Genomic DNA, 12,780 nt, shown 5'->3' with positions numbered 1-12,780 from the left:
AACAAACAGCTTCAGCAATTCACCCATGATCCTTCTCGGTGAACAATTCCATTTATGGTAAAATAATGACTTTAGTTAATTACAAAGCTTTTCAACAGATTTCATACTTCAAGCATTTAAAAGCATTTGAAAACATGATCAATACAGAACACTAAGGCCTGGTGACAGTCCTTTGAATCACAGAGCTTTATCATCACCTTATATGGCCATAAATTGTTAATGCAGACCATTATGCACATTTTACAAGATGGGATTTATTTTTCACTTTCACAGCATGAAGGAGGAAATATTGAAAGGAGCAGAGGGGTTTGGAACGGACCGATGGGGTGAAGGAGAAAAGATTGAAAGGAGCAAAGGGTTTGGAATCGACGGATAGTATGAAGGAGGGATTGTTGAAAGGAGGAGAGGGTTTGGAACGGACTGATTGGTGTGAAGGAGGTTTGTTGAAAGGAGGAATGGGGGAAACCGATGGGGGTAAAGGAGGAAAGATGTTGGAAGCAACATTCGTCCTTTCCATGGACCATGTGTTATGTCGTCAAAAGGAATTTGTACATTCTCTTATTCTCTTTCAACATGGAAACATCAAAGCTGTTGCTACGACCTTTGTCCAAGGTATGCATGCAAATGATGAGTCATCAGCTTTGGGGGATTCACATCTCCCTCCCTCCAAGGCACTGGTGCAAATGGTGAATCATCGCCATTTTCTTGGGTTAGTACATCACAGAGGTCCACATCTTTCCAAATCAATGGTGCAGTGCCAAATTTAGTGGTTCTGGAGCCCTGAAAAATGTTGGCAGTGACATCATCACCAGGATGTACTGTCACCTGAATTTTTTTTTTAAATATGTGTTAGAGCTAGGATACAAAACACCAGAACACAACAAGACAAAGGGAACAGTGGGAGAAAGGGAAAATGCTTTTAAAGTTTTAACATGACTCTAACCATTTGTGTACCCAAAATGAGTGATAAATGCAATGCGCATATTTTACCACAATAAATAAAAGCTTAACACCAACTACCATTTTTCAACAAAACCATGTATTTTAAGAGAAATTTAAATTTGGTACCACGTGATAAGGGCTCGCGTAATGGCCGAGAGTTGCGCACGCTTTCATCTAAGATCTCTAGCCTGGGTTTAAATCCCAGATCAACTATAAACTGTCATCCAGTGTTTCATAGGCAGGGTGAATCATCAATGTGTGTGCGTATCCCTTGGATGTACATTAAACAGGCATCCCATCTGTCGGTATTGGTTAATTAATTGGTGTCTATCTTGTAGTTGACGATAGAAGGTAAAACTTTGGGGTTAGATATATTTCAGCAGTTACTCCCCAGGCTCAGATGCAGTAACAGGTACATGCTGCCAGAGGTCTGCCAGTGGGGAAGCACAGTCCACACAGCATCAGGATATGGTACAAACAACATCAAACAGTAGACCGAACACTGCATTGGAGGCATCAGAAGGAACCCGAAGAAGTAATGAGCAAAGATGAGTCACCATGAGGAACTTGGATAGGATTTGAATTTCAGCTGCTACGTCACTACCCTTAAACCCATCCAGGTGCAGCCAAGTGAGCCTTACAGAAAAAAAAAATTCTGCAAGTGAGCAATAGCATTGTTGTACAAGTGTAAGAAACATTTTCCTCTACCCCTCCCCTCCCCCCACCTCCCCAATATTTTATCCCATTCTTTTTTTTATTTTATATCCCACCCACCATCTTCCAATTTGACCATTTCATACAACCAACTGAAATGTAAAGTAAAATAGCCTGAATGTGCCATTTTTTCATTCTCTGAAATGATCACCTAGAAAGGGAATTGTCAGTCTTTGTCTGATTCGTGGAAAAGTGCAATGAGCAAACGTTTACATGTAAAGCGAGAATATTTTAAGAGAATCCAAAATTAAGTTATCCTCATCCAATTAAAAATGCTTTTAACATTTTGAATGCTCATTCGTTTGTCCAACAAAATGTTTGGGTGAGGATGTGTGCTTTGTTTATTGTCAGTCGTCTGCATTGCAAATGATATAATCCTTCAGGATGAATACGATGTTATACTTCGGTCTTTCTGAAGAATTATTCACAATTATCACCTCGTATTTCCTTTTATCTTTTCTTTACAGCACCACATATGACAATTCCCCTGAGTGTCGGTCCCAGGCTTTTGGCCACCCCTCCAACAATTGCTCCACCGCTACATGCCCCTCAGGCCCTAGCTCATCAAGCGGTCTCGGCAGCAGGCCTCCTGGCAGCTGCTCCACTGCGTCCAGCAACTCCTGCAGCACACCCATCTGCGGGTCTTTGTTTCCCCATTGTGCGGCCAATCGCAGCTGGGCCGCCGCCCCCACAGCCTCCTTTAGGCCATTTTGTATCTGCTGCTGCTCCTGATGGCAGCCTCATATACACATATGATTACCCATACACATTTGCTCCAGCACCACAGTTCATCGAATACTCCATGGACCCAAGCGCCCAAATCCATGGTTTGTTGCCTTTTCGGTCATAATTTCACCAATACAGCCACTCCCCTCTACCCTTGATGATTTAACCTCTGTGACAACCTTGGCAATTTTTCCAATTCTTTGTTTGATGAGAGATTATGGAGGTTTGTATGTCCTAATGCCATGTTGTTTTTTGTTTGTTTTCTACCCTCCCTTCTCCAAATCCTGGCCTAACTATAGGTGCTGTCAGTTCAAAGCGTCGTCATGATGCACGGATGCATCCTTACCAGAGACTGGTAACTTCAGATCGCAGTATGTATCATCCCTAGTTCTGGTCATCAACACCTAATGATTCACCATTTCTTCAAAAATTTACTCAACTATTTCACATTAATTTTCTCCTCTCCTAACCTTCCCCCAGACCCGACAATTTGATTACTTTCATTGTCATTTGCTGTTCAGTGATCGTGCCCATGTTGGCGTCCAATGATAGGTAATTAATTTGTACACCTGCTTAAAAGACAACTACAACAGTTCCTCCCCAATATTCTCTCCGATGGCTGCTCTCACTTTAAACTTTCCTCTCATTTCTATGACTTTCACTCTCCTGCAACTTTCTTTATTCTTTTTTTTTTTAATTTTTAAAAAAAAAATTTCTTCCTCCCACCCCCCCCCTCACCAAACCCACAATCTCCACTTCTTGAACTACTGTTTTTCAACTGTTATTCTCTCTCGTACACCCCTTTTTGCTCTGCTCTTTTTACCTCACCACCACCACTTAAACTATCACTTCCTAACTTTATACTTATCCACCCCAACCTTTTCCATCAAATCATAACTTTTATGCCAAGCTCTCCCAACAATCCCAAAACGTTTCCACCAAAATATCCCAATAACCTCCAAACTTTTCTGCCAAGCTCTCCCCACAAGTGCCAGCCTGTTTTCACCCAAGCTCTTCCAACAATCTCAAAACGTTTACTCTACGCAACAGCGTTTCGCGAGACTCCCCTGCCGGCGGCCGAGCATTTCCGCGAGCCTCTCACATCTGCCCTTCCTTTCCCCACTCGTATACCCCCAAAAAAACCTTCAAAGTTATTTCCCTCCATTGCTCACCACCTGATCTACCCCTTTCTTGCCAAGCTCTTCTATACCAGCCCCAATATTTTGCCCTTAATCCTCAAAACTATCAGTATTAATTGTCAAGTGCAGGAAGGTTAACTTATATGATGTTACTGTTATCTTTCTCACTCGTATCCCGAAAAATAATATCTCCTAGTATCTTCCTGCCCCCCCCCCCATCCTTTTTTGTTGTCTACTCACTCTTGCATATTTCCCCAATTTCAACCTTTTGCCATAACCATCATATTTAGTTTTTTTGTTTTGTTTTTTTTCCATGGATATTATATATGATGCGTGAAATATTTACTTTTGTAGTCTATGGAGTTTAGGGTTGCTGTATACCCATTTTTAGGAAATAATAATTGTTACTGAAGCTTCAGCACTCGGATATTAACCTTTAAGCACATGCACGATGCCCTCATGACCTTGGCATGGTGGCTTAAAGCATTGCAAGCTTGCACTTTGTCATTGTGACCGGGCGCTTGCTGTGGAGACAGATTTATGCAGTGTTATGCTTGATATCAAACATATTACTTCAAGGTCATAGTAATGGACAGGTTATTTTTTTTGTTTTTTTGTTTTTTTTAAACATTCATACTCTACATTGCTTCTCTCATCTGATTTCTTTGCTTTGACTCTACCTCAAACTTAACCTTTTAATTTCTTCATATCATCATCTGCAATCCACAATCTGCTTTCATTATTGTCCGTTTCTTTTTGGGGTTTCTTTTCCTTTTTTTTTTTTTCTTTTTTTGTCTGCCTCTTCAATTTCCCCTTCTCATTTGTTTCCCGTCTCTTCCGCTTCTTCCCAAAAACTTCATTTCTTCTAACTCCTTGTTTCCTCGACCCTTTCTTTGTTTATTTTTTTCTTTTTAACTGTGAATAATCTCAGTATTTTTATTCTCACTTCCATTCACTCTGGGACTCCTTGCCTCTTCTTTTTATTATTGTTATTATTTTTGCTTATTTAAAATTTTAAATAATTGGCATCATTTTCTGACTTTCTCAAGCTCCTCCCACCCCCACTTATACCATGAGCTAATGATCAAAGAAAGCTGAGAATGGCCACTGTTTCTGTCTTTCTGTATTTGTCTTTCACTCAAACCAACCGTGTTTACTACATGTCTCGTGCATTTCCATTTCTTGGCGAGCTTGCATTTTGTTTGAATAAACCCTGTTACTAACACTGCCTCTTGGCCTCACTTTTGGCCACTCGCTGGGCCACTTTCTCGGCCGCTCGCTCGGGGTCTTGGTGTCTTGATCACTCACTCACTCACTCACTTACACTTGGCCTTTCTCATTCGCTCTTTGTCAGCTCCTTGGCATATCTTGGTACCACATAATTTGTGCTCTCTCTCTCTCTCTCTCTCTCTCTCTCTCTCTCTCTCTGTCATTTTTTTCACTGTTTATCATCTGTGTCTCTGTTCTCTTCCTATCAGTGTCTATCTCACACAGACTTACTGACTGATATCACAGCATCCCAGTCTCTTACCAACTCACCTACTTGCTCACTGGTGATTGGGTTCTGCCTCAATAAACCACTAATATTCTCGGAGGAGGGTAATGAAGGAAAAGCAAATGTTGCAAGAAAGGAGTGGAGGTACAATGGTTGGTGGATTGAAGTTTTAAAGCAAAATCAACCCATTTTACTAGAAATTGAAAATAATTGTGCCAGGGATAACTGAAACGTTATCCCTTCCACATTTTTCAATTGAAAAGTCATCATGCCCGTCGGTGTTGGGATCAGGTAAAGGAGCACCCTGCCTGGTATGTTGCCGAAAGGTGGTTTTAATGCTTTCATTTGAAAGTACAACCTCAAAGCTTTCTGAAAATCTCATTTATCTCTATCTCAAATACAGATATGACAATTTGAAGGAGGGTCAGAGTCAACAATCTGACCTTTTTTGGAAAGGTCTTTTCTCAGGAAATACTTAACCAAAGGCCTTTTTTGTTTGTTTGTTTTTTTTAATCAAAATTTGGCATTTCAAGAACACTAGCAAACCTAAAACTTCCAATTTCTGTTTCATCATGATGTAATGATGCAAAAATACTGTCATATTGTTTTGTGCATTTCCAAATCTTAGAAATGTACAATATGACAAAAAAACTTGGTGAAAGCAACTTAATATTCACTTGGAGTAAAATCATGTTGGAAAATGCTGCTTTGGCCCCTTCAAAGTGGAGTGATGGATGATCTATGTATTCCCAAAATGATGGATGGATTCCCAAGCTTTCACTGTTGGTAAAAAGTAAAGGCTGAAAATGGCTGAAAATCCATCCTCACACCATCTCGCCATGCAAATATCTGACGACTCATTTCATTCGTGATGGAATTCTCGAGCAAATCACCAAATTTCCTGTCTGAGCCTCATTCCAAACAAGATGGAAGAGCGAGGTCACAGATACAACAGTTGGATTGACAAGGCTCTCCCGGCAATGGCCAAGCATAAACAAACACAAACAAAAAAAAATCAATTGACAATGGGGCAGCAGTTAGACACAAGCAAGGGAATAAATGAACAGGAAAAGTGTGGAAGAACCACAGTAAAGTGCAAGTAAGAGGGTTGGGTTACATGACGGGAGGGTTAGTGGAAGTAGAAATAGTTGACATGAATGTACTGACATGACGTGAGATGGGAGTGTACTGCTTGCTTGATGCCCTGTAGGGAAGTGGGATTGGACAATCTCAGAGCCTTGTTGAACTTCAACTTCTTTATATTTTACTGACTTCCTACCAAATCAGCATACTTCGTCGTCCATAGTCCATTTTAGTCCTACCATACTCATTCATTTGGTCATTTACAGTTTATTTCAACGCCTTTTGACATGGAGAGATGTCTGCATGGCAATTCCGAACAATACAGCTGCTCAGTCATTCCATAACGGTCATTCCAGGGCTGTTCAGATTGGTTGATGGTGCTTCTCTGTTGTTGAGCTACAGGCCCCTCAACATTTTGATGTATCAAACTTGTAGAACCCCTCTCCCCCTCCTCTCCATCGTTTTTATCATTTCACATTGCCAGTTTCCTTGTGCCTCTTCAGGAGTTGAGCCATGATTACTGGTAAGATTTCATTTTTGATGCAATTTTTCCTGTACAAATACCCTTTTCACGCAAAGGAGCAATTGCAGATTTCTTCCCGTGTCCATTCTGGTTTCTTGACCATTGAGTAGGTATACAGGTACCGATCACAGAGGAACGATAACTGAATCTTCCTAATTAGTGTCTTGCTTTTATGTGGTTTATAAAAAGAGGTTTTTAAATGGTATTTATTGTGCAATTCAGGTAATGCTTTTTGGTCTTAACAATCCTTTTATACTACTCTTGTAAGAACATCATCTGCACAATAAAGTGAGTGTTCCAGTAATCCTTTTCACTACTGTATGTTGAACTCATTTCTATACACACATTACGGATATGAAAGGCTTGCACCCGAATGAAGATTTCTGTTTTCTTCAATGTCATGGTTGTTTTCAAGATTTGTGTAAAAGCTTTTATGGGGAGGCAATGTGTCTCTGGAAATACTTGATTACTACCTAGACACAAATAATGCCAAACAGCCATATCGAGGCTTGATTTGCGACATTCACAAATAATATGGTGTCACCTTTTTGTGATTACTGATTGGATGAAAGGATGTAATTCGGCCAATTGACAAGCTCTTTCGTATTTTCTGCCATTGTCAATTGGGAGGCAAAGTTTTTTTTTTGTTTAGCATTTACCGCAATGTTACTATAAAGGAAATGGATAAAGATGAGAAATGCTTGGATATGGAAATAGTGTGTGTATACGGGAGCTTGACTGTGCTGGGAAGGTGTATTACCTGCTTTTTGAGACAGATTTAAGTATGAGGGCCTTGGAAAATTGCATTGACAATCACTTCAAGACGCCACATGGAAATATATCCTGAGAGGCAATGACAATACAGACCAAATTAAAATTTACATTTATTTCAGAGCATGTGAAAAAAGGATCATTGTATATGCAATCACATGAGATTTGTCAGCAACAGTCCTACAGAGTATGCACAGAAACAGGAAAATTAGAATGTGTGTTGATGGCAGCTCCGACGGCATCTGCTGCATCTTCGACGGCACGGGCGGCATCGTCTGCAGCTCCGACGGCACTGGTGGCAGCTCCAACGGCATCTGTAGCAGCTCTTGGGGTGCAGGCGGCATCTGCAACAGCTCTTGGGGCGCGGGCTGCATCTGCGACAGCTCCGGGGACCTACGAGCAGCATCTACGGCGGCTCCGAGTGCGTGGGTGGCATCTAGTGCACGAGCGCCATCTGCGGCGGCTCCTCGGGCGCGGGCAACGGCTCCGAGGGCACAGGCGGCATCTGCGGCGGCTCCTAAGGCATGTGCGGCATCTGCGGCAGCTCGTAGGGCACGGGCAGCATCTGTGGCAGCTCGTCGGGCGCGGGCGTCATCTGCAACAGGTCCTTGGGTGCGCGCAGCAGCTCCTCGGGCATGGTCGAAGATCCAATATTATAAGATACAATCTTCGAAGATCCAGTATTATAAGATACAATCTTCGAAGCTCCAGTATTATAAGATACAATCTTCAAAGATCCAGTGTTCGAAGATATCCAATCTTGGAATATCCAGTCTTCCAAGATGCAATCTCAGAAGATTCAGTGTTATGAGATACAATCTTAGAAGATCCAGTTTTCGAAGATAGAATCTTAGATCCAGTATTATGAGATACAATCTTGGAAGATCCAGTGTAGAAGATACAATCTTGGAAGATCCAGTGCTAGAAGATCCAAATTTGGAATATCCAGTCTTAGAAGATGCAATCTCAGAACATCCAGTGTTATGAGATACAATCTTGGAAGATCCAGTCTTCGAAGATACAATCATTAAATATCCAGTCTTAGAAGATACAACCTTTGAAGATCCAGTGTTATGAGATACAATCTTAGAAGATCCACTCTTGGAAGATCCAGTCTTAAAAATACAATCTTGGAAGATCCAGTCTTCGAAGATACAATCTTGGAAGATCCAGTCTTGGAAGATCCAGTCTTGGAAGATCCAGTCTTGGAAGATCCAGTCTTGGAAGATCCAGTCTGTGAAGATCCAGTCTTTGAAGATGCAATTTTGGAAGATCCAGTCTTAAAAATACAATCTTGGAAGATCCAGTCTTAAAAACACAATCAAATAATATCCAGTCTTCGAAGATACGATCTTGGAAGATCCAGTTTTCAAAGATACAATCTTACAATATCCAGTGTTAGAAGATACAATCTTGGAAGATGCAGTCTTGGAAGATGCAGTCTTGGAAGATGCAGTGTTATGAGATACAATCTTGGAAGATCCAGTCTTGACAGATCAAATCTTGGAAGATCCAGTCTTGGCAGATCAAATCTTGGAAGATCCAGTCTTGGCAGATCAAATCTTGGAAGATCCAGTCTTGGCAGATCAAATCTTGGAAGATCCAGTCTTGGCAGATCAAATCTTGGAAGATCCAGTCTTGGCAGATCAAATCTTGGAAGATCCAGTCTTGGCAGATCAAATCTTGGAAGATCCAGTCTTGGCAGATCAAATCTTGGAAGATCCAGTCTTGGCAGATCAAATCTTGGAAGATCCAGTCTTGGCAGATCAAATCTTGGAAGATCCAGTCTTGGCAGATCAAATCTTGGAAGATCCAGTCTTGGCAGATCAAATCTTGGAAGATCCAGTCTTAAAAATACAATCTTGGAAGATCCAGTCTTAAAAATACAATCTTGGAAGATCCAGTCTTAAAAATACAATCTTGGAAGATCCAGTCTTAAAAATACAATCTTGGAAGATCCAGTCTTAAAAATACAATCTTGGAAGATCCAGTCTTAAAAATACAATCTTGGAAGATCCAGTCTTAAAAATACAATCTTGGAAGATCCAGTCTTGGCAGATCAAATCTTGGAAGATCCAGTCTTGGCAGATCAAATCTTGGAAGATCCAGTCTTAAAAATACAATCTTGGAAGATCCAGTCTTAAAAATACAATCTTGGAAGATCCAGTCTTAGAAGATACAATCTTTGAAGATCCAGTGTTATGAGATACAATCTTAGAAGATCCAGTCTTTGAAGATCCAATCTTGGAAGATCCAGTCTTGGAAGATCCAGTCTTAAAAATACAATCTTGGAAGATCCAGTCTTAAAAATACAATCTTGGAAGATCCAGTCTTAAAAATACAATCTTGGAAGATCCAGTCTTAAAAATACAATCTTGGAAGATCCAGTCTTAAAAATACAATCTTGGAAGATCCAGTCTTAGAAGATACAATCTTTGAAGATCCAGTGTTATGAGATACAATCTTAGAAGATCCAGTCTTTGAAGATCCAATCTTGGAAGATCCAGTCTTGGAAGATCCAGTCTTAAAAATACAATCTTGGAAGATCCAGTCTTAAAAATACAATCTTGGAAGATCCAGTCTTAAAAATACAATCTTGGAAGATCCAGTCTTAAAAATACAATCTTGGAAGATCCAGTCTTAAAAATACAATCTTGGAAGATCCAGTCTTAGAAGATACAATCTTTGAAGATCCAGTGTTATGAGATACAATCTTAGAAGATCCAGTCTTTGAAGATCCAATCTTGGAAGATCCAGTCTTGGAAGATCCAGTCTTAAAAATACAATCTTGGAAGATCCAGTCTTAAAAATACAATCTTGGAAGATCCAGTCTTAAAAATACAATCTTGGAAGATCCAGTCTTAAAAATACAATCTTGGAAGATCCAGTCTTAGAAGATACAATCTTTGAAGATCCAGTGTTATGAGATACAATCTTAGAAGATCCAGTCTTTGAAGATCCAATCTTGGAAGATCCAGTCTTAGAAGATCCAGTCTTAGAAGATCCAGTCTTAGAAGATCCAGTCTTAGAAGATCCAGTCTTAGAAGATCCAGTCTTAGAAGATCCAGTCTTTGAAGATCCAGTCTTTGAAGATCCAGTCTTTGAAGATCCAGTCTTTGAAGATCCAGTCTTTGAAGATCCAGTCTTTGAAGATCCAGTCTTTGAAGATCCAGTCTTTGAAGATCCAATCTTTGAAGATCCAATCTTTGAAGATCCAATCTTTGAAGATACAATTTTGGAAGATCCAGTCTTAGAAGATATGCAATCTTCAAAGATCCAATCTTGGAAGATCCAGTCTTAAAAATACAATCTTGGAAGATCCAGTTTTCGAAGATACAATTTTACAATATCCAGTCTTGGAAGATCCAGTCTTGGAAGATCCAGTCTTGGAAGATCCAGTCTTGGAAGATGCAGTCTTAAAAACACAATCATATAATATCCAGTCTTCGAAGATACGATCTTGGAAGATCCAGTTTTCGAAGATACAATCTTACAATATCCAGTCTTGGAAGATACAATCTTGGAAGATCCAGTCTTGGAAGATGCAGTCTTGGAAGATGCAGTCTTGGAAGATGCAGTCTTGGAAGATCCAATATAGAAGATACAAACTTCCTGAGAAGATACAATCTTCTCATCGATTTCTTATACACAGCATCAATATTTTCATCAAAAGTAAGCTTGTTATCAATAATAGTGCCCAGGTATTTGTTGTCTTTGTGCCAAGTACGAATGAAATCGGTCCTTAAATGTCCGAGATATAGTTGCAGACTTTTGATTCCTACCAGGTATTTGAATTTTTATCGACCGGGGACAAACTACCCCAATTTTCCTGCACTCACCCATTTCTGTGTGTATGGTTATTGCCACAAAACAGATCTTTTTTTCTTCTTCTTTTTTTTGCTTCACAAACCTTCCCAGGAGTTCCCTGAATCCACCGTCGTTGGATTCATTGAAATCCCTGAATCCGTTCTGAAGTTTAACACGACAAACAGACAGACATGGCTCCTTTCATGATGTATATTAGATGACCCGTGAACCCGTTGGGTTCCCCTTGTGACAGTGGTTGATGGAAAAAAAAAAAGACGAATTTTAGTATTATTTAGTGGTCAAACTTTAACTTGAAGAAAATTTGAGCATTTACCTCAGGAGTCATTGTTCAACGAAGCACGTGTCTAAACACAATTTTATTTATTAACGAACACGGAAGTATTAGATCAAAATGGCGGTTTATTTTATGCTTTAAAATAAATCGTTCTTTGTCTATACTAAATGTTTGAGATTTTAGAAAAAAAAAAAAGATAGCTCAAGCGAACTATGCCGCTGAGGTTGTTTGCATTGATCAAATTCTCCCGAAGAGTACTTGACTAATTCAGGAATTGATTTTTAAATTATTTTTTTCGTTGCCCGATTTTAACGAAACTTGATACTGCACACCGTAGGCGAATGGTGAGTAAGTTGGCCCTAAAAATTTTCCACTATCGTGTACCGTTTTGGCTGTATTTTGGGAACATACAAGGTTAGAGTTTTAGTAATACTAGTGCGGGTCCGTACGTGCGTGGCCGTATGTGCAAAAAAAATACTTTTAAACCACGTGCCAGAAACAACAACCACACAGGCCGTTCCTTCGCTCTCGCGTGCCCGTGCGTGCAAAAAAAGAAGAATTGTGACGTCATAGCACCGTGTCCTGTCATTGGTTTGGTAAAGAAATGGCCATAACTTGGGAACCACTTGTCAGATTAATATCAAACCTTGAAAAGGCACATCCACAGGGCCCCAGCAATATACCTGGCAAGTTTCAATGAGATCGGACCAGTGGTTGTTGAGAAACAGCGGAAGCAGACACACACAGAGATTGCTGGAATTATACATAGATATAGATATCTTACTGTGTGTGTCCGTGTCCGTGTCCTCAATAACTCCAAAACCATGAAATTGAATGTATCCGAAGGGAACTCCAAGGAAGTGCATGACTGAAAATTGGGTGTTTGGGTTAATTAAAACACCTGTTTTAAAGATAATAAACGGCCTTATTTAATTATATCCTTTATCAGGCATATCCCCAGTCACTGCTCTCAATGGGGTTTTAAGGCATATCGCAGGTAACCTCACTGGAGTCTGAAGCTGCCATGCTTTTTTTGTCCTGCTCAACCATGCCTTAACTTGGATCGGGCCACAACAATTTAACGATGGAAGAAATAACGTCTTGCAACTAGGCTGATGTACCTATTTATTTTAAGTAAGCAAGGCTGGGGTCCCTCCTTATCCATACATACACGAGAAAATGTGAAATTTACAAAACTTATCTTTTTCTCCTGTTGGAAGAATTGTACTGATTAGACCAAAAAAATTAGTTAAGTGCCAAAATTAACCAGCTTCATTGAGCTATA

General features: G+C 40.1%; 1 protein-coding gene across 3 annotated transcripts in view; it reads left to right on the top strand.

The window, feature by feature from the left end:
• The window catches only part of LOC147013611 (KH domain-containing RNA-binding protein QKI-like), a 73,489-nt gene that overhangs the window by 45,094 nt on the left and 15,615 nt on the right, over positions 1-12,780 (top strand). The window contains exons 7-9 of one of the 3 annotated variants that reach the window (XM_085855557.1): positions 2,124-2,483; positions 2,682-2,753; positions 2,863-4,749. In XM_085855557.1, coding sequence (XP_085711683.1) covers positions 2,124-2,483; positions 2,682-2,753; positions 2,863-2,876 — 446 coding nt within the window. In that variant the 3' untranslated portion in view covers positions 2,877-4,749. Of the gene's footprint in view, positions 1-2,123; positions 2,484-2,681; positions 4,750-12,780 lie in introns of those variants that run through there. The other 2 variants (XM_085855555.1, XM_085855556.1) reach the window with 2 other exon arrangements.

This window comes from Eptatretus burgeri, chromosome 14 (assembly GCF_056783735.1).
Source record: "Eptatretus burgeri isolate ZD-2024b chromosome 14, Ebu_testis_v1, whole genome shotgun sequence".
In the NCBI taxonomy this organism is placed as follows: domain Eukaryota; kingdom Metazoa; phylum Chordata; class Myxini; order Myxiniformes; family Myxinidae; genus Eptatretus; species Eptatretus burgeri.
The sequence above is the reverse complement of the archived record's forward strand: the minus strand, read 5'-3'. Positions and strand labels throughout refer to the sequence as shown.